This window comes from Ascaphus truei, chromosome 10 (genome assembly GCF_040206685.1).
Source record: "Ascaphus truei isolate aAscTru1 chromosome 10, aAscTru1.hap1, whole genome shotgun sequence".
NCBI lineage: Eukaryota > Metazoa > Chordata > Amphibia > Anura > Ascaphidae > Ascaphus > Ascaphus truei.
Genome location: NC_134492.1, coordinates 37493563 through 37516314, shown reverse-complemented (window position 1 = coordinate 37516314; position 22752 = coordinate 37493563). Strand labels below are relative to the sequence as shown.

The 22752-nt window shown below is 45.8% G+C and overlaps 1 protein-coding gene across 5 annotated transcripts in view; it reads right to left on the bottom strand.

Annotated features, from left to right (window-relative positions):
* Positions 1-231: 231 nt before the first annotated feature.
* Positions 232-22752, bottom strand: part of SEC16B (SEC16 homolog B, endoplasmic reticulum export factor) — a 53508-nt gene continuing 30987 nt past the window's right edge. For 3 of the 5 annotated variants that reach the window (XM_075616633.1, XM_075616635.1, XM_075616634.1), the window contains 11 exons: positions 22154-22288; positions 20284-20397; positions 18755-18824; positions 18057-18293; positions 17519-17592; positions 16871-17011; positions 15518-15619; positions 3773-3887; positions 3108-3187; positions 2943-3029; positions 232-1218 (listed from right to left, as the gene is read on the bottom strand). In XM_075616633.1, coding sequence (XP_075472748.1) covers positions 1141-1218; positions 2943-3029; positions 3108-3187; positions 3773-3887; positions 15518-15619; positions 16871-17011; positions 17519-17592; positions 18057-18293; positions 18755-18824; positions 20284-20397; positions 22154-22288 — 1233 coding nt within the window. In that variant the 3' untranslated portion in view covers positions 232-1140. The remainder of the gene's footprint in view (positions 1219-2942; positions 3030-3107; positions 3188-3772; positions 3888-15517; positions 15620-16870; positions 17012-17518; positions 17593-18056; positions 18294-18754; positions 18825-20283; positions 20398-22153; positions 22289-22752) is intronic. The other 2 variants (XM_075616637.1, XM_075616638.1) reach the window with 2 other exon arrangements.

Below are 22752 nucleotides of genomic sequence, written 5' to 3'. Positions count from 1 at the left end.
CATCCACGGATTTTTTAACCTGTTTACTGCTAGCATTTTCCACATCTAAAACCGCACTGAATAGATTAGTGCAAAATAACATCTGTATGTGACACTTTGAGACTTGGTTTGCTGCTTAAGTGGCACAAGAAATGATATAACTCAAGGATCATTAAATTACATCAATGCTAATAAAATTATTTCTCTGAGTCAGTATTTAGCAAACAAGGCAACACTGTTTTTTTTCCTTAAAATGTTTTTTTTTTTTATGAAAGGCAGATAAAATATAAACAATGGGATAGGTTGTATCCCAACAGGTTACTCAACATCAGACCTGCAATTTACTGTGGAGAACAGTATACATGTATATAGTGCATTACCTGAATTATGCATAATTATACAGAGAATCTTTGCTTCTGATAGGTGGAACACTTCCCAAATAAGTGACATGTCACACATTCCATAAAGCCTCCATGCTGGAGAAGAGATCCATGCAAATGAATGAGACAAAAAATCTTCTTCAGCACATTGAAGACGTCTTCAAAGCATGTAGGATAGGGAGCTAAGTGAGTAGAACTGAGGCCCATATTTAATAAGCGGTGCAATTCAATAAGAAATTACCTGGCACCGGAAGACACCTTATCGACCATAAAGTGTCATTAAGTGCTGGAAGGTGTCTTGTGGATTAGCACCCGTTAATAAATATGGTTCTAAATGTACAAGATCTGTAGCTGATGCAGAGTCCACTGGTACATTACTACCATAAGGCATCTTGCAAGTTCACTCAGAGTTGATAGTCAGACCATTATTGTGCTCATGAAGCCAAGGCTACAATGGGATAATGCGCATTAACCTCCTTAATGCCTGAGAATCCAGCGACACATTGCAATGTGTTCAAAATTAACTAATATTCCTCCCAACACCAGCTGATTTCTGTTTCAAGTAAAGAATGTGTATTACAAAGGTAAATGCTGCATAAAAAGGTTTTGTATGTTAAATATCAGAGAGACAATGGGACATGACTAAACAGAGGGCCTGAAACTCATTCCTCTGTTTGTGCTATAAGTCAAATGTGACAGAAAAGCCACAGCTTTGAGTGCTGTTATCTTTAAACGATTGTCTGTGTCCCTCTCCCTGAGTGGGATTCCCTGAGGTTGCTCATCACCGTGGCTGTGCTGGGTACCGCCCTCGAAATGGGCGGCCGGGTTTGTTCGTGATTTGGCCAACATCCGAGGGGAACTTGAAAAGAAAGAGATACATTATTACCACCTGTGCCAAGTAAACTTCTTTAAATCAGTGCTCTAGTTGTGATACGTTCAATAATTTGTTACATTAACATCTCATAAAACCCGTCCTTAGGGGACAAATGGCGCTACCGGAGGTTACTTAATTAAAATCACTAGAAAAACTCAATATTTCCTATTACTATCAATGAGGGGTGAAAGAGTAAAGGAAATTAAGGATGGTATAAATTGGGTAAGTTGCCAATACTGGCCGGATTAATGAGTTTCACATACGGTATATATGTGTCCCCGGCTTTGTTATGTCTGCACAGCTAGTCATTGTGACGGTGCTCGTCTCGAATCAGGAGCCGGACCCGCAGGGCTGAGGTAGGGATACAAATAAACCGACCACAACCCAGGGACAGAGTCCTGTAAGAGTATCCGTAGTCGATACGGAAGCAGAGGTCAGGGCTGTAACCACTGTATGTTACATGTCTTTAAAAGGTCATTTTGGTGCATCAATAAAAATGCAAAACACATTGTGAAAACCTTAAGACTTGTTCAAAGCACTGTTTGCCACCACAAGAAAATTGTTAAATAATAAATGAAAAGCAGACACAAACACTTAAAAATACTTAAAATGTTAAAATAAATATATATTAAAAGATGCAGTGTATATATGGTGAGAAAGTTAGAGTAGTCAATCTTAGACGTTCCATTTAATAAAACAAAATGGAAATTCAATTGTCTGTGTCCCTCTAATAATAATAGCATGTTCTTGTATAGCGCTGCTAGTTTTATGTAGCACTTTACAGAGCCATTTTTCAGGCACAAGTCCCTGCCCCGTGGAGCTTACAATCTATGTTTTTGGTGCCTGAGGCACAGGGAGATAAAGTGACTTGCCCAAGGTCACAAGGAGCCGACACCAGGAATTGAACCAGGTTCCCCTGCTAGTATTATGTTCTCGTTTTCTCAACCCATAATGCTACACCTTTTTATAGGATGTCAAATTCATCGGAAAGTGTCGAGATTTTCTTCTTCAAAGGATTCACTGTCAAATCCTCCAGCAGTTTATAATCCCAGAGCAGGAGCTGTGATATGGTGTGTTTAATGATAAACTCAAGTAGGCCAAAGTTATGGATCGCAGACCTACAACCCTGCATCTTCAAACGTTTGTCATGTTCAAGGAGAAGGGGGAACTCAGCGGTCGTCCCACTTCAAAGATGAAGATACCAGAGAACCGGGGTGCTCAACTCCAGTCCTCATGCCTCACAACCAACAGATCAGGTTTTCAGGAAATCCCTGCTTCAGCACAGATTGTTTAATCAGTCCATGCTTTAGAACAGGTGGCTCAATCAGTCCCCGCTTTAGCAGAGATGGCTCAATCAATCGCTGCTTCAGCACAGGTGGCTCAATCAGAGGCTCAGTTGAAGACATATATACATACAGTCTTCGACTGAGCCTCTGATTGAGCCACCTGTGCTGAAGCTTGGATATTCTGGAAACCTGACCTGTTGGGGGGGATTGAGGACTGGCGTTGAGAACCCCTGCCATAGAAGCATCCTACCATCCTTCGGTGAATAACTATGCCAAATTTCCCGTGCCCCCTACCGTTCATAGCACGTTTACGTCTGTTTGCATATACCTTATCAGTGTCTTCTTCCTTAGATTAAGACATGAACTCTCAATGCTGCCCAACCTAAGTATTGTGTTTGATCGCATGGAAAAAAAGAGTCTCACCTGTGAGGGATGATAGAGCGGAATAGCCCCTGCTGGTGGCGTAGCCTGATCCCCCGGGACAGATAAAGAGTAATTTGGAGGAGTCATCTAGAGTAACAATGAATAAGATGCATCAATGTTCAGTGTGTGAATCCCACAATACCAAAATGCTACCTAAAACCTTACCAGGTTCCCTAGATGACCCTCGACCTCTGGTAATATTGCAGTGCTATTGTTGTTCGGAGGATTTTCAATTTCTTTAATGCCTGTGAAGAAGCATATAAAGCATTCATGACTCTTGCTTTCATAAAAGGGCAGTACGGTGTTAGCTACTGTACCGTAGCTGTTTGTTCAGTGAGAAGATGTTGTCATTATTTTACTCCCAGTAGGTCTGTGCTTCTGGGAGTCAAAGGTCATGCTCCACACTTGTCAGCATCAAACTTGGAAGGTCTCGTTCTGCCAGGACAGAAGCTGCTGCTGTGCAAAATAATTACAAATTCTGCACAACGTATCTCACCAAAAATAACAAGTGGTTCAGTGATATTCAGGCCACTTCTTGATTTTCTCTTTACAATTTTTTATGGGTATCTCTGTAACCATGTTCCTGTGCATTTCTGCAGGAAGACTGTTCAGGTAATCACTTTGTACTTAATCAAAAAATAATAAACCTGGAATCTGGTTTTATGCATCTGCATGATTTCATTACTTGAGACATATTGTATTTGTACTGTCTACATAGAGGGATTTTGTCAGGTTTTTTTTCACCGGCCATAATCGTTCCGAGCACAGAACGCTAGAAAAAGGTCATGTACTTGTGTGTATGTAACTTGGAAAGGTTCAACATATCTCACCTGCACTCCTAGAAAAAGGGTTGGTCCGGTTGTGTGAAGGCAGGTAACTTAAAGGTGGAGGAGGGTGAGAGGACGTGTCAGCAACTGCAGTAGGGTTCGGAAGTGGTGGAGTCTCCTTCGGAGGAAGCACAGCAATATGAGTCACTGCAGAGGGTCACTGCAGCATGTAGAAGGCACGTTGTACTCAGCAGAACTGTGCTGCATTCAGAATGTTTACAAGATGCAGAAGAAATCTAAAACGGCCCTTTCTTCCTAACTCCCAGAGCCTTATTATACCCAGGGCCATCTTAACAAGATTAGGAGCCCCCGGGCAAAGCAGTGCACGGGGCCCTGCCTACACTGTCGCTCCCAGCCTCCCACACGCTCACTAGCAGCAGCAGGCACCGGAAGTGCTGCACTGCTAGGCTGCGAGCGGTTGTGACGCGAGCCGGGGTGCCGGGCGGGTGGAGAGCGAGCGGAGCCGGGGTTCCACATCCGGGCGGGGGGAGAGCGAGCGGTGCCGGGCGGGGGGAGAGCGAGCCCTTCTAGCTAGACTTAGAACGGAGATTTTACATTTTTAGCATTGGTGGGTAGGGTTGCCAGATGGCTTGTCCAGAAATACTGGACACAATAGTAAAAGTTGTGACGCTCCCAATACATATAAAAAAAACACGCTCCCGAATACATATAAAATATAGCCCCACCTCCCCAATACATATAAAATATACCCCTACCACCCCCATATATATTAAATATACCCCTACCACCCCATATATATATTACATATCCCCCCACCGCCCCATATATATAAAATATCCCCCCACCACCCCCATATATATTAAATATACTCCTACCACCCCAATACATATAAAATATACCCCCACCCCCCCCCCCCATATATATTAAATATACTCCTACCTCCCCAATACATATAAAATATACCCCCCACATTGTCCTTACCTTATCTCCTGCAGCACACAGACAGCACAGGAATATGTTTCTGGCCCGCCGGGGTGTGGGCTCCGCCCCCGCTGTCCTCTGATTGGCTGTCCTCTTCTCCAATCAGGGACAGCACACCGGTCCTCCTTGCTCTCTCTGCCCAGTCACCATCCCGGCCCGCCCTCTCTCTGCCTCAGCCCGCCCGCCCTCTCAGCACTTAACTCTCGCCTGCCCTCGCCACCCCTCGCGCTGCCACTGCCGCAACAATTTTATACCGGACAGGCAGCAGAATTACCGGCCTGTCCGGGTGAAAACCGGACACCTGGCAACCCTATGGTGGGCACGCATGGGCCCTCTGCTGTGGGGCCCCCGGGCAACTGCCCAGCGTGCCCATATGTTACGCAGTATTATGCTATGGGGCGTGCGCTCTCTCTCTTTTTCTGTTCGTATATATATGTGTGTATATATGTGTGTGTGTGTGTGCGTGCGTGCGTGTGTGTGTGTGTGTGTGTATATGTGTAAAAACACATAAACCGGCGCCTCAAAGAAATAAAAATAAAAGTCTGACCGAATATAGTCCAATAAAGCTGGGATGAGTTCCAAGGAAGTATCTTCAATGTAGTCTCAAACAAACAAACATAAAAGACGACAACATAGAAGAAAAAAAGAGAAAAAGATCATAGTGCAACTAAAAACAAAAGATCACTGATAAGGTATGCAAGAAATGATAGCAGTTTAATACAATGAATAAAAATAAATATAAAAAACAACAAACACTTGATTGTTGGGCAAGAGACACTTATAAAGCAATGGCATCCAGTGGGGCTAAAATTAAAACCCTACTTACAGCAAGGCTGATAAACGTGAGCCTGTAGCACAATGTCACTTTCCACTCTGAAGTCTGGGAGAGAGATGGCACAGCTCTACCTCTGGAAGCTCCACACCGCTGGGAAGCACCGCTCTTGAGGCTCCACACCGCCGAAAAACACCGCTGTCCACACACCCACGAGTCAGCACATGAGCAGGAAGCAAAACAAGCAACAGCCTGAACTCAGTGCTGCCGGGGGACTCACTGAAGCAAACCACGCGGACCAGAGGTCTTGCGATGTCAGTGACGTCACCACTATAGGCAGGGTGGACCTTCTTCTGGCAGAGACATTTGGCGTTCTCCCCTGGTAGCCTTTATACCGTTCCGTCCCTAGCCTTGGCTCTGAGAGCTCCCCGGCACTCGCGTGTGTTCTTCCCCTGTCCCTGCCTATAGTGGTGACGTCACTGACATCGCGAGACCTCTGGTCCGCGTGGTTTGCTTCAGTGAGTCCCCCGGCAGCACTGAGTTCAGGCTGTTGCCTGTTTTGCTTCCTGCTCATGTGCTGACTCGTGGGTGTGTGGACAGCTGTGTTTTTCGGCGGTGTGGAGCCTCAAGAGCGGTGCTTCCCAGCGGTGTGGAGCTTCCAGAGGTAGAGCTGTGCCATCTCCCTCCCAGGCTTCAGAGTGAAAAGTGACATTGTGCTACAGGCTCACGTAGGGTTTTAATTTTAGCCCCACTGGATGCCATTGCTTTTAAAGTGTCTCTGTTATGGAACAAGAGCCACATTTCTGACTCACCCCCCTCTCTCCTTTGCAGTTTCTGCCTGTCAGATTTTATTCCCAGCTGCATGGAGTCTGCAGACACATACTGTGCCTGTGTGGCTTGCAACAATGTTGCACTCCTTGCCTGCGAGCATGACATCAGTGAGCTGCTACAGCAGTCTCTGAGATCCTCACCAGAATGGGCTAGTCTGCCCCCCCTCCTGTTTGTTCAGACATGGTCTGCCCCTAGACTATTCCTTTGCCCACACCGCACCTCACTTCCTCTTTTCAACCCTGGAGACAGTGAGTAAAGAACCTTTCTCTGTTTATCCCCCTTGGTGAGGCCATCTCTTTTTACCGGTTCCTAACTAATAATCACCAATACACACCATCCACAAGTATCTGTACCCTGCTACCTTTTCCCAATAAAGTGGAGGAAATATTACAGGACTTGGAGTGATTTAAAAGGGAACTGTGTTAATGCTATCGGGAGCCATTCATACCAACGTGCCCTGGCTTCAGAATAGTAAAAAGAGGACCGTGTGCCTTGGGAAATACACACAGAGGAGCTGCTACCCACAGCCTTTATGCTAAAGATACAAGCGAGCAGCTTACGTAGCAAATATATAAACAGCAGTCTCTCACCACATTGCACAAGCACGTTGCTACACAGAGCCACAAGCCTCTACACAGCAAACTACCACAGCTTTATGCAAAGACAGTGAGCAGCCTTACTTTGCTAATACTACACAAAGGAATCACACAGCAGCTACTACTCAAAGACTTTATGCTATACAGAATAGTCTCTGCACCCCAGGACAAGCAGCAGCTTCACTCTGCCAGACAGGGCAGCAAGCTTTATACAGCAAACTGCACACAGCCTTGCAACTAACAGTGCTTCTCTCACAATACCTAATTGCCTTTTTCTCTGTCTGAGTCCACCCGCTGCTCAGCCCCACAGTGAGGAGCCAACGGACATCTGTAAGTACAGCTACCCCAACGCTGCACGCTGCAGGACACCGCTCGGCATCATCTGAGACAGACGCCCATCGCTGACAGGTAAAAGACCGCACGCCACACGCACTGGCAAAGGCCTACACACACCTACAGCATGGCAGAACTCAGAGCCTCACCAGACATCACGCAGGAAAGCGATCTCTCAGACACAGAGACCGCTGCGCATCTGCAACAGGCGCAGGCAGGCGCAAGGCCTAAACGGACAGTCACACTGACACAAAAGGCCCGCGAAAAATATGAGAGCGACATTGAAGCACACCGCGAAAGGTTAGAGAAGGCCTGGGAGGACACTGGTCGTGAAATATGTAACGTTGCAAGCACTAGTGATCAGGAGAAACAAATTAGGCAAGCTATAGCCCAATTGAGGTCAAGTCACAAACGTTACCAAATGCTGTCACAAACATATCTCGCCTACCTAAAAAGAATTAACACAGAGGAAAGCCTCAGCGAACGCGACCAGCAGGAGGCAACTGACCTGGAGCGTGACGGCTTCGTGCAGACTACTATTACTGAGGCCGAAGACCAGAGAAAAGACCTTTTGCTGGAAACTGCATCGCAGCGCTCAAGCATATCCAGACACTCATCAAGGTCAGCAAGATCAGTGCAATCTCACGCGTCTAGCGCAAGCGCGAGCGCTACCAAGGCGCGAGCCACAGCAGAGGCCGCACGTGCCAGGGCCGAATATGGTCGGAGAGAGGCAGCCGTAAGGGCAGAAAAGGCGCGCATAGAAGAGGAGGAGCAGGCCGCCTCCGCTGCCAATGCCGCCGCCGCGGCTACCACCGCCGCTGCCAATGCGCGTAGAAAGGCCGAATTAGACGCGGATCTAGAGGTTCTAAGCAAAGAAGAGGACGCCGCTGCCGCCATAGCCCAAGCCGAAGTCCTAGAAGCAGCTGCGAGACAGGACGGCGGGGAGCTACCGTACAGACGGATAGCTTCAGAGGATCCAGCCCAACGCACTGAAGACTACGTAAGGAGCCTCTTCAGTGTAAACACCAGCGCACCATCTCAACACGGAGGGAGCGACACCACAGACAACGAAGACTCGCTAGGACCACGAGGAGAAGACGCTGCTCCGTCAATGGCACACGCTGCCTGGGATAGCCACAGCCGCAACAGTGATCCACACGCCAGAGCGCACACGGATGCACCACAACAGGCTCGTAATCCAGGTACACCCACGCGGGAGAAAACAGCCCCTCACACTGGCCAGCAGCCATCACGCGTCCACGCCAAGGAAGAGGCGACCGCACAGACCGTCCCAGCAACTACCTCAGAACGGGGCAAACGTGCCGACGTCTCAGGTCTGACAGACATAGCCAAGTACATGATCCGGCGCGACTTGGTGCACGCAGGACTCATCAGCTTCGACGACCGCCCTGAGAACTACCGGACGTGGAAGTTCACGTTCAAAGACGCAATCGACAGCTTGGACTTCTCAGCAAGGGAAGAGCTCAACCTGTTAGTTAAGTTCTTGGGGAACGTATCCAGGGAGCAAGCGCAGAGACTTCGGACGGCAAATGCACATCAACCCCAAGTAGGTCTGGACCTAGTGTGGGAAAGGCTAGAAGAGACCTATGGCAGCCCTGAAGCAGTCGAGGATTCACTCTTCAAAAGAATCGAGAGCTTCCCCAAGATCACGAATAAAGACTACTCGAAGTTACGAGATCTTGGAGACCTGCTGCAAGAACTGGAGTTCGCAAGGAAAGACCATTCCTTAATAGGTCTCAACGCCCTAGATTCAGCTCGTGGAGTGAGACCCATCCTGGAGAAGCTACCCTTCAACCTCCAAGAAAGGTGGCTTTCACAAGGTTCCAAATACAAAAGGGAGAAGCAGGTTGTCTTCCCCCCATTCTCATTCTTCGTGAGCTTCATCTGCGAAGCGGCAAAGACAAGAAACGACCCCAGCTTCATCTTAGGGGCGCAAACCACATCCAGCGCCAGCCACCCGAGGAACGAAAGGTCAACAGCAAGGTGCAAGGACTCCAGAACACCCATCTCGGTCCACAGGACGGACGTGCCCCCTACGACCCACGCGAGTCCCAGCCAGACGGCCGACAGGGACAAAAAACCAAGGGACCTTAACAAAGAATGCCCTATCCACAAAAAGCCGCATCCACTTAACAAGTGCTTCGGATTCAGGATGAAACCCATAGAGGAGCGAAAGAACCTACTCAGGGAATGGGGGAGCCTGTTTCAAATGTTGTGCTTCCACAACTCATTTATTCAAGGACTGCAAAGAAGCTATGAAATGCACAGAGTGCGATAGCGACAGGCACATAGCCGCTCTACACCCGGAAGCTATGAAGCCCAAAGCAAGCAAAGCCCCTAACCCTCCGACAAAGCAGGGCGGGGAGGAAGAAGTGGGAGACACCCCCCCCCGACGTCAGTAGCATCCAAATGCACAGAAGTATGCGGAGAAGGAAACGACGGTAGATCTTGCTCTAAAATATGTCTGGTAGCAGTGCACCCAGAGGGACAACCCCAAAGAGCCAAACGGATGTATGCAATCATCGACGACCAGAGCAACCGATCGCTGGTCAGGTCAGAATTCTTCGATATGTTCAACATACAAGACAGTACTTCTCCTTACACTCTCAGAACGTGCGCAGGGCGAATGGAGACTACAGGGAGAAGAGTGAATGGCTACACCATATGCTCAATAGACGGCAAAGTGAGCATGTCCCTTCCCACACTCATCGAGTGCAATCACATGGCAGAAGATAGGACTGAGATCCCCACGCCAGACGTGGCGCGACACCATCCCCATCTAAAAACCATTGCCGATCATATCCCACCACTAGACGAAGATGCCCAGATCCTGCTGCTACTTGGCAGAGACATCATGAGAGCACACAAGATCCGCGAACAGCGAAATGGGGACCACAACGGCCCAAGCGCTCAAAGGCTCGATCTAGGATGGGTGGTAGTGGGAGAAGTATGCATAGACAGGATACGAGGACCCGACAACGTAGGCGCCCTACGAACGAACTTGTTGGAGAACGGTCGTATATCCCACTTCAAACCTTGTCCGAACCACTTTCAGGTCCACGAGAAGCTCGAGACCAAAAGGAACTATGGAGACGCGCCTGTGGCAAGAAAATACCCCAACAACCTAGGGAGTACAGTGTTCCAGACAACAAAGGACGACGACAAACAGGCGCCATCAATGGAAGACAAAGAATTCTTGAGGTTAATGGATAAGGAGCTCTTCAAGGACGAATTGGGCAGTTGGGTGGCCCCACTACCTTTCCGTTCGCCAAGAAGACGCCTCCCAAACAACAGAGACCATGCTATGTCTAGGCTCGCTTCGCTCCGCCGCAACCTACAAAGGAAACCGGAGACCAAGGAACACTTTGTGGCCTTCATGCAAAAAATCTTCCACAGTGGCCATGCAGAGTTGGCGCCCCCACTGAAAGAAGGCGAAGAATGCTGGTACCTCCCGTCATTTGGCGTCTACCACCCCCAGAAACCTGGCCAAATCCGAGTGGTATTCGACTCCAGCGCTCAGCATCAGGGAGTCTCCCTAAACGATGTTCTCCTCACCGGGCCGGATCTGACGAACAGTCTTCTGGGAGTGCTGATCCGCTTCCGCAAGGAACCTATCGCCGTAACCGCAGACATTCAACAGATGTTCCACTGCTTCCTTGTGCGAGAAGACAACCGTAACTACCTAAGATTCCTGTGGTACCAAGATGACGACATAGAAAAAGAAATCACGGAGTACCGCATGAAAGTACATGTCTTCGGGAACAGCCCATCACCTGCAGTGGCAGCCTACGGCCTCAGAAGAACGGCCCAAGACGGAGAAGCAGAGTTCGGAAAAGACGCCAGGAGCTTCATCGAAAGAGACTTCTATGTGGACGACGGATTAAAATCAGTTCCCACCGAAGAAGAAGCCGTAGATCTACTCAAGAGGACACAAAAGATGTTAGCGAAGGCCAACCTAAGGTTGCACAAAATAGCTTCCAACAGTGCCACAGTGATGAAGGCGTTCCACGCAGATGATCAAGCAAACGATCTAAAGAATTTGGATCTGGGGACCGATACGCCTCCCATACAGCGGAGCCTGGGGATAAGCTGGAATCTTAAAACAGACACCTTTACGTTCCAGGTAGCCATCGAAGAAAAACCCTTCACACGTCGCGGAGTCCTGTCCACCGTTAACAGTCTCTACGACCCGCTAGGATTCGTGGCTCCTGTCACTATACAAGGGAAGTCCCTCCTCACAGAAATGTCCTTCGAAAAACAGGAATGGGACACCCCACTACCTCCAGAAAAACGGAAAGAGTGGGAAACGTGGAAACACTCCTTGAAGGCCCTCGAGCAACTTCAAATCCCACGCCCCTATTCACCTATATCTCTCACCGCCGCACACAGCAAAGAGCTTTGCGTGTTCTCAGATGCCTCCACCAAAGCTATAGCAGCGGTGGCCTACCTAAAAACCACGGATGTGGATGGAAGTTGCCACATCAGGTTCATCCTTGGCAAAGCTAAGCTGGCGCCACAACCTGACCATACTATACCCAGACTCGAGCTGTGTGGTGCAGTGTTAGCAGTAGAACTGGCGGAGCTTATCGAGAATGAGATGGACAGCAAACCAGATGCCGTCAAACTCTACACAGATAGCAAGGTGGTACTGGGATACATCTACAATAAGAAAAGGAGATTCTACGTATACGTAGCTAACCGTGTAGAAAGAATCAGGAAGTCAACCCAACCAGAACAATGGCACCACGTGCCCACAGAGCAAAATCCCGCAGATCACGCCACCAGATCAGTACCCGCATCTCAACTGCAGAATACGTCGTGGCTCACAGGACCAATGTTTCTTGCGCAGCCTGCGGAAACGCTACCAACCCCGGTTGACGATTTTGAACTCGTGGATCCCGAAAAGGATACGGAGATAAGGCCCCTACAAGTATCCGTGGTACTCACCAATGTATCGCACAAAAACGCATTCGGATCACATCGATTCCAACGCTTCTCAAAGTGGACGGCCCTTCTGCGAACAGTAGCCCGTCTCGGGCATATAGCCTCCTCCTTCCGCCAGACACCAGATGGTAAAACTACCGGCTGCCACGGCTGGCACATCTGCAAAGAGCTGCGCACCGTAGAGGAAATTACAAAGGCTAAAGAAACTGTTCTCAGTCATGTTCAAAGAGAAACATATGCGGAAGAGATCAAATGCATTCGCGGAAAGAAGAGTGTTAACGAAAACTGTCCACTTTGGAAGTTGAATCCCTTCATCGACAAAGACGGCCTCATGAGAGTAGGAGGCCGCCTCAATAAGTCCCAACTGAGCAGGGAGGAAAGCAACCCTCTTATCATCCCTGGCCGGCATCACATCGCCACTTTGTTGGTGCGCCACTACCACGAACAAGTCATGCATCAGGGACGACACTTCACCGAAGGCGCCATTAGGGCGGCGGGCATTTGGGTCGTTGGCATGAAAAGGTGCGTGGCCAGTAATCTCCACAAATGTGTTAGGTGCCGAATGCTGAGAGGCAAAAGCCAAGACCAAAGGATGGCGGATCTACCTGTCGACAGACTTAACACAGAACCCCCCTTTACCTATGTAGGACTCGATGTATTTGGGCCCTGGATGGTCATCTCACGTAGAACTAGAGGCGGGCTAGCAAACAGCAAACGATGGGCGGTACTCTTCACCTGCATGAGTACACGAGCTATACACATCGAGGTTATAGAATCTATGGATGCTTCAAGCTTCATAAATGCCCTCAGAAGGTTCTTTGCAGTCAGAGGACCAGTTAAACAAATACGCTCCGATTGTGGTACCAATTTCGTTGGAGCATGCAAGGAATTACAAATAAACACTAAGGACAATAGAGACAATAGTATCCAAAGATACCTGCGCGACCAAGAGTGCACGTGGACATTCAACCCTCCTCACTCCTCTCACATGGGCGGAGCATGGGAGCGCATGATCGGAGTGGTTAGGCGTATTTTGGATTCTATAATGCTAAAAACCGACCTGACTCGACTCACTCACGAAGTGCTAACCACATTCATGGCCGAAATATCAGCAATAGTCAATGCTAGGCCCTTAATCCCAGTGTCAACAGATCCAGAATCGCCAAGCGTTTTGACACCAGCAATGCTGCTGACCCAGAAAGTAGGGAACGTCCCCACCCCAGTCGAAGGCTTCCACTCTAAGGATATGCACAAACGACAGTGGAGACAGGTGCAGTACTTGGCCAACACATTTTGGGATCGCTGGAGACGTGAGTATCTGGTGACACTCCAAGAACGCCACAAATGGCAAACAGTGAAACCAGATATCCAAGTGGGGGATGTGGTCTTGTTGACAGATAAACAGGTGGCAAGAAATGAATGGCCCATGGGACTTATAATCAGAACTATCCCAAGCGAAGACGAAAAGGTTCGCAAAGTGGAAGTACGAGTGGCCCAGAATGGGATCGTTAAAACCTTCTTAAGACCCATTACAGAGACTATCCTTCTAATGCCCAAATCGGACTGTGATGGGGAAAAACTGGTTACCAGTGCCGTGGACTTTTAAGAGACATTGTGGTGCGTCAAGCTAACCAAGAGCTGCGCACCCACCTGGCTTCCCTTACTGGAAGGCCTGGCCAAAGGACTTTGATGCCAGTGGTACCAGCCGGTATCACATTGCTATGGAAATATGGACCTTTGCAGTATATTGTTATGTTGTATGTATTGCACATATGTTCCACATAGCTTGCCATATAGTGGTATCTACAGATACCAGACGGGGAGTGTTATGGAACAAGAGCCACATTTCTGACTCACCCCCCTCTCTCCTTTGCAGTTTCTGCCTGTCAGATTTTATTCCCAGCTGCATGGAGTCTGCAGACACATACTGTGCCTGCGTGGCTTGCAACAATGTTGCACTCCTTGCCTGCGAGCATGACATCAGTGAGCTGCTACAGCAGTCTCTGAGATCCTCACCAGAATGGGCTAGTCTGCCCCCCCTCCTGTTTGTTCAGACATGGTCTGCCCCTAGACTATTCCTTTGCCCACACCGCACCTCACTTCCTCTTTTCAACCCTGGAGACAGTGAGTAAAGAACCTTTCTCTGTTTATCCCCCTTGGTGAGGCCATCTCTTTTTACCGGTTCCTAACTAATAATCACCAATACACACCATCCACAAGTATCTGTACCCTGCTACCTTTTCCCAATAAAGTGGAGGAAATATTACAGGACTTGGAGTGATTTAAAAGGGAACTGTGTTAATGCTATCGGGAGCCATTCATACCAACGTGCCCTGGCTTCAGAATAGTCTCTTGCCCAACAATCAAGTGTTTGTTGTTTTTATATTTATTTTTATTCATTGTATTAAACTGCTATCATTTCTTGCATACCTTATCAGTGATCTTTTGTTTTTAGTTGCACTATGATCTTTTTCTCTTTTTTTCTTCTATGTTGTCGTCTTTTATGTTTGTTTGTTTGAGACTACATTGAAGATACTTCCTTGGAACTCATCCCAGCTTTATTGGACTATATTCGGTCAGACTTTTATTTTTATTTCTTTTAGGCGCCGGTTTATGTGTTTTTACTGTGTATATTTGTTTGTGTGACCAATTTATTTCCTGGCTGCCTCCACTCCAATATTTGAGTGTGTATTCCTATTATGTTAGTTGCTTAATTGTCACTAATTTTTTATATTAATTGCATTAGCGCTGTTCCCACTGCCCTTCCCCTTTGTATATATGTGTGTGTGTATATATATATATATATATGTGTGTGTGTGTGTGTGTGTGTGTGTGTGTGTATATATATATAATATATATATATATATATATATATATATTCTGCTTCTTTATCCTCTATGGTAAGGACATGAGGTGTTGTTAAACCATCATTTTCAGCAGCACATTGCAGACCATAATAGTACATATGATGTATACTGTAATGCATGTGTGTTAGAAGGCTGTATGACACAGAGGTAGATATACACACTGTTACACTCTGCTTGTAAGAACTGACACTGGGTTATTTAATGCTTGGATATCACTATGAATACAGGGACAATGTTAACCAATATAAAATATTTATTTAGCTTTAAAAAAGGTAATGTATGCCCACCAAGGGTAACCTTTGTATTGCTATTCTGTATGAAATACTTATATACTTAATCCATATATTTGAATGATTACATGTATGTTTTAGCTTTGCTTTTTGGTTTTCTGTTGAAAAATAGCTATTTAATAACTGCAGTACTGATGTACAAACATTATTACCTGAAGTGTGGGATCTGTTGGTTTAAAGGATTCCCCTTGTGATGTCGCTGTGTCTTTTGGTGGCTTTGAACGAAACCAACCAAACCATCCAAAGCCGGAGTCCTGCACAGCAACAACAGAACATGGGGGTCATTCTACACTGACTGGAGTAGACGTCAATGAAGATTTTCATCCGAAAACAGCCAGAACCGCTACTTCGGACACGAATGAAATACCCCCAATGTGGCAATAACATCAAGACCTGTTATACATCGCTAACCCTACTGACTGTGAAAGAGGCCTCTTAAACGGGAGATCAGGAGAATTTGGCTAAAGGTGAGAGGAAAGAGAGAGTGAGAGGAGACACAGAGAAAAACATATAGAGACAGAGAGAGCAGAAAATACACCAGTCAGTTTTCGCTGCAAAACCAGTTTAAAAAACAACACAACCATTTATCAAAGAAAAAATCCACAAAAAGCAATACTCTGTTGCTAGGTTTTTTTTGTACTAGTTTTTCAGTCCTTTCTTTGATTAATGATTCCCTATGAGCTTGCTTCCAATTTCACTTAACATGTACTGTACATGAATTTAAAGATGCATCCACGTAGCCTCTCCTCTCTCAGTTTTGATGTTTGTTCGAATTTTAATGTACACAAACCTATTTAAAATTTAATCGGAAACACTGTCCTATGAACAGAACAAAGGCAAACTCCAGGGAAGATGCAATCAGCATCAATTTCGCTCAGAGTAGATGGGTAACGGAAGGGAGAGAATAAGGACATCTGGAACATTATTGTACTGTGAGCTACATACAACTGTAGAATTTTACAATGAAATATGGAAATAACATGAATTAGTTTAAGAACAAAAAAAAAAAATATATATATACAGTATATATATATATATATATATATATATATATATATATATATATATATATATATATATATATGTGTAACTACAACTGTATGCTCATCTGCATGTCTTAGGCAGGTCTGCAACCCCGCCTTTCCCCATTATCACCCAGCACACAGCACTTCCACTGCAGCAAGGGATTCTGGGAAATGACATGCAAATGAGCTCACAGTGCCACTTTTTGCTTCAAAAACCATTTTTAACATGGTTCCCTATAGGCTTAAGCTTGCTGCATGGTCACAGCTTTGAGCACAGCCAGGGTTAAAATACATACCCAGAAAACCACCCACAGACAGCTGTTTCGACCTTAATGGGTCTCATCAGTGTGGGGTTGATTAACTGGGTATGCAAAGAAGCTAAAGGATGGGCCAACCATAATACTGAGTTAAGTTATGGTGAGTAAAAATATATATATATATACGCATGCACATATACATGAAGTGTGTTTATTCACCAACCTTCTTCCTTTCATTAGGCTCTCTTGCTGGTGCTTCTTCTTCTGCTCTTTTCTCCTCATCCTCCTCCTCCTCTTCTTCTTCCACAGAGACTGTGGAGACCTCGGAAATGGTCCTGATCCTTCTCGATAGATAGGGAGGCTGCTGTGTGCGAGGCACAGAGAGGGAACTCATTATTAGAGATGTCCTATTAATTGCATTTGCGTGTTAAGGTGCAACTAGCAGAGCATTGCCACATCAACCTACCCTTTCTGCGTGACAGGTAGTCTGCAGGCCATTGATCAATTACCATTCCATCTAAAGGTGGTCTGCAGAGTTTTGCTCCATTAACCCCCTCCTTACAAATGGTCTGCAAAGCACTGTTCGCTTAACATTACATTCTATAGATAGATTTGCAGAGCATTACTCCATTACATGCCCACCTCAGGTATACAGTAGCATGCAATAAGGTTTCCTCCATCCCAACTCTCCACTGAAGACCTGCCAAATATTGCTTCATCTAAGCCCCCATTACTTTGGATATCTCCATTTAGGACCAAGATTCCAAATTCAGTCATTGCAAGTTATTAATGAAGTATTTGTGTCCTAGTTCTTCTTACCCACACAACATTATCCGGCATATCCAACAGATTTCCCACTCAGCTGACTTACTTGCGCAAACAGGACGCTGTTACCAAGACTGCTCGTGGGTGGGGGCACTGATGGCCTTGTCATCACTGTGTCTTCTGGATGGGGGACAGCAGTGAACATTAAGGAAACTGAGAAGCCAAAGCCCTTGCACACACAAACATAACTACAATGGGACCACAGGCGAGAAATACAGCATACTGCAACCTTACAGACTTTGACATTGCAAAAACACCATAGCTTGAACTGTCACTTAAAGACCAGTGCAAGCAGATATCATACTGAGAATGCATTATGCTTGTGTTGCAGTTTAACTTTGTTTTCTACCCATTCATTTTCACATTGCCAAGCCACCCCTGTTTAATTTCCGATACTCATGTGACCTTCAGTATTTCCCCAAAAGTTCTATACTGGAGTTGCTCTGTGGTATATGCAGCAACTAGAAGTATGTAAACTATAGCAATGGAGCAAATTGTATGTATCAGATGAAGAGCACACCATAAATGAAGGCGCTAGGTTGTTAAAGGTCTTGTGTAGTGGCAGAGTTGCCAAGTTTCTGTACCTTGTACTTGCTGGTCTTCTGAGGTTCCATAGCTGGGGGGCAGTTCAGTGCTGGGTGCTGGCTGGGGTATAACCCACTCAATATTAACCCCACCCTGGGGTTCCACACGCTCTACTGTTGGGAAATAGGGCATCCACTGGGGGGCATGTCCGGCACCCTCCACCACACTCTGGTGCTCTGATACTCCATAGGAGTCTTCCTCTGGTCTATGATCCTCTTCATTCAAGGTGAAGGGTTCTGAGGAACAGAGAGGGGGCAGTGTTGTTACATAGTGTTATTAAAGGTGCAGTTCTACTAAACAGGAGCAGACTCACATTATCAAAATGTGTAAATAAATGTAACTGTTAATAGCAATGTCTGTTTCTCTTTATTTTATCCCACAACATACAGTATACATATTTCAGCACCCTCGGCTGCCAGATAGACCTGCAATATATACCGTTACCTGCAATAAATTAATAGAGATGCAAATGGTTCATATTTTGGTTTACAGATGAAAAGACAGCACAGAGGTGAACGCTGCAATGACTATTATAGAGTTGGAATTATACATGGTTGTATGTATAGTAGGAGACTTATAGAAGGTTGTGTTTCTTGGTATAGGGAGATGGCATTGGTATACAGAAGTGTCAGTGTATAGACAGGGTGGGAACTACACAGCACAATACTGTACAGTATATAGAATTAATTAGTATTACCTGTACCTCCTGCTCCGTTCTCCAGGACATCGGATTGGACTGGCGTTCGCCTACCTGCTTCTGCATTCCCCTGATACAATCACATAGGCATATATACATAGTCATTGTAATTATGTTTCTTATTGTACATAGAGAAACAATAAACATCCTAACAACATACATACACAATGAAGCCCTGCCCTGAAAATCTTATTATGTCATTTTTGGTGCCTCCGGTATAGGGTGACAAAGTGACTTGCCCAAGGTCACACAGAGAGCTGTCTGGTGTGCAAACCAGGTTCACCTGATTCAATTCAATATACCGTACCTCTAGCTGTGGCTGCCTCCAATATACTGCAACAGTTTCACTTGCTGCCCTTGAGTTTCTGCTCAGAAGCTGTTTTATGCTTTTTTTAATTGCTTAATTTTGAAACCACAGAAAGTCTGAGGTATCTTGGGCCAACCACAACCACTTTCTCTTACTCCATCTGGACCCCTCAACCTAGTACAGTCATAGGTGTGATGATCTGTATAGCACTGAGAATAAAATCATGGAGAGAGGAAGCCACAGAAAAGTGCAATGTTACAAGGGATTTATGCATCACTAGTTTTTTTTTTTTTTATTCACAAATCTAACATATTTTTTTTTTTTGTTGTAAAGACTAAGTTTCATATTGAAAAAAATAGTCCACAGCTTAAAAATGCTATCTAAAAATCTTTGGGGGTTATTCATTCAACTGAAATGGTGCCAATCGGGGCAGTATTGTCCCGAGATGATGTCAACTGGAGTTTCCATGTGCTAATGCCCCAATCGGCACTATCACATTTGAATAAATAACCCCCATTTCTGCACTTGTTCAAAAGGATTTTGCTTTCCTGCAGTATAGCACTGCAGAATTAATTTTTTTTGTAATAGTGTTTATATTAGGTTTACAACCATTAAACAACACCATTAAAACATTACAATGTTTGTACCCCTGCAGACGCACTTACCAGAACTCCCTCCTACTGTCTCTGTATGTTCTCCCTACCTACCAATTAGATTGTAAGCTCCTCGGGGCAGGGACCCCTCTTCCTTAATGTTATGTTTGTCTAAAGCACTTATCCCCATGACCTGTTATTTTTATTATCTGTTATTTATTTGATTACCACATGTATTACTACTGTGAAGCGCTATGTACATTAATGGCGCTATATAAATAAAGACATACAATACAATACAATATATATTTAAAAAAAAAACAATAAGAAGCACAGAAAAAACATACTTTTACACAAAATTATTTTGGTATTGCTCATCATATATATAATTTCAAAATTCAACACATTAACACAATTAATAATAATAAAAAAACAGATAATAGCATTTTCAAACATTAACATCAAAGCTATTACCACACAGCCTCATAACAGCATCTGACATAACATTCCCCATTCCTTATCTCCCCCATCAACAATATACTATCATATTTCTTCAAGGGCTAAGTTATCTGTGACCCATCGCAATCAGAACTTGTTCTTTTAATGGTGCTTTGAGTAGCTTCATATACCTGTAACTGTCTCAGTAAAGCCCTAAGCTGGATGAGCCATTCCGGTTCCTGGTCGTGCTCCGGCTCGGGTCTTTCCAGAATCCTTGGGTCAGAGAACTTTAGCCGCTCTGCCAGCTGTATGTGGCAAAGACAGAGGAGCTTCAAAACTCGTATGGTTACCAAGCAAAACAGATCCTACTCTTATTCACAATAATACTGTATATATACACACACACATATATACACACGCCACGGACCTTGTGCATATTCTATATCCACCGCAGCGGCAGATCAAGATGTTTTCAGACAAAATTTCCGACAAAAACAGCCCGATTGGCTGATTCAGAAATAGCCCCTTTGCTGGTCTCTGTTTCTAGTTTATATTAATATATTAAGGCAGGGGTGGGGAACGTCAGGCCCGAGGGCCGTATAAGGCCCTCGAAATCATTTGGTCTGGCCCTGCTAAGGCAACTGCTATAACCGGGGTAGCGCTAATTTTTTTAAAAACTGGCCGCCGCGCGCCCGATCGGGAGGAGGGAGGAGGTGGTGTGAGGCGCCGGCAGTCCTACACGATCCCCAGCAGCCACCGTACTTCCCCCGCACTCCTCCCGCAGCATTCCCCGCACTTCCCCCATGCTTCTCCAGCAGTTCCCCCCGCCCTTACCCCAGCATCCGCCCTACACAATCCCCCTAGCAGCAGCAGCAACTACCAGAGGTAGGGGGGCGGGGTTCTGTGTGCCTGCATGCCTGGCGTGTGCCTGCCTGTCTGTATGGCCCGCGAACGTTGTTATAAATATCCCAATAGCCCTTGGCAGAAAAAAGGTTCCCCACCCCTGTATTAAGGTATAGTTAAAAAGCACTGTAAGTGTACACTACTTTGCACATTGTAAAGTACATCTACAATTAAACTTGTCCATAAAGGAGCTGGGCTACCAAGTCAGAGCTCAATGCCATGTTATATATAAGTCTAAACGTGTACACTTTAACACATGCATATTTTCTGCTCAATCCTGTTGTATGCAGGATTAACTGGAAAAGTGATTACTTAGTGTAAAAATCATCTGTTTGCATTGGACCACTAAAGTCAAGGTGTGGAAACCCTCTACCAAAATGAGCTATACTTCTGAAAATATTGGACTCAGGATTAGAAATAAAACAGAATTATCCAGAAGTCGTCAGTCGCCACCTTCAGCTGGACTGCAGGAGAGGAAGCACACAGGCAAATGCACCCTACCGAAATCACGTGGATATCTCCATTTAGCACCAAGATTACACATTCAGTCCCATGTTTACTAAGCAGTCTTCTGCCGTAAGGCACCTTCCAGCACTAGAAGACACCTTGCAACCCAATGACTTGAATCAACCTCAGTTCTTTCACATTATGAATGGCGTGTTTGTGTACGTGTTCTTTTTATCCACACTACACTATCCCCGGAGATCAAACTCTCAACAGATCTCCCACTAACCTGACTTTCGTGCACAGCAGCTATTAATATTACACGTCTAAGTGGATAGGGGGGATTTTAATTTTAAAATGTGAAGTGTACAGCTCAACCTGGACAAGAAGTCACATGCCAGGACTCTTGGTGACTTCCTTTGCTATGGGTCTAACGAAAATACTGGGACTACTGCTTTAACCGTCTGGCTGCAAGACGGATCTGGAACCGATATTATCTCTGGCAGAGAAAGGGATAAGGAGTATTGCAGGGAAGTATTTTCTCGACACCTTACAGCTTCTCTTTAAGGAATGGCAGGATTTCTAGCATCATTTTATGTTTACTGCTTCCTTCTAATCCAATGTTTATAACCAGATGTATCATCTCCAACAGAGAGCCACATACAGTAGTTGGTGTCTCTATCCATGTGAGGGGGTGGGGGGGTACCAAGTCACCTTGATTAACTCTGTTATCAACACCATGGAGCCGTAGTGAGTGAGGACTGCAGACGCGATGCACTCGCAGTAATGTAGAGCCAGGGATGTCAGGCCATAATCGAGTAACCGAGTGGCATACAGCAATTTATACACCTGCAGGGCAGAGGCAGCAGAGAGAGAATAAGTGGGAAGGACACATACTTTGATGTGTATTTATATGCAAATAACAGCACAAGATGTATTCAAGAAAGAATCCCACTACTTTCGATTGGATTTTTGCATTGAGAAATCTGGTGCTACTTTTTGCCACAGTATTGCACAATCTTTGATCCATACCTCCCAAGAAGTCTAAGGGGCTTATAAATTATATATCAGCCGAAGCGGCCGATCAGGCCATTTTCGGAAGAAATTCCCCATTGAAGTCAAGAGTATAGGCTGCAGAGACTGAGAAGGAGGAGACATAGAGAGACAGAAGGTACAGTGAGAAGGGCAGAAGAGGAGATACGGAGAAAGGTGCACAGAGATAAAAGGTTGGGAGAGAGAGAGAAGAAGGGAACGTGCACACGGGAACAGGAGGTAGACGCTAGACGTTGGAGAGGAAGGGACATGAGAAAAGA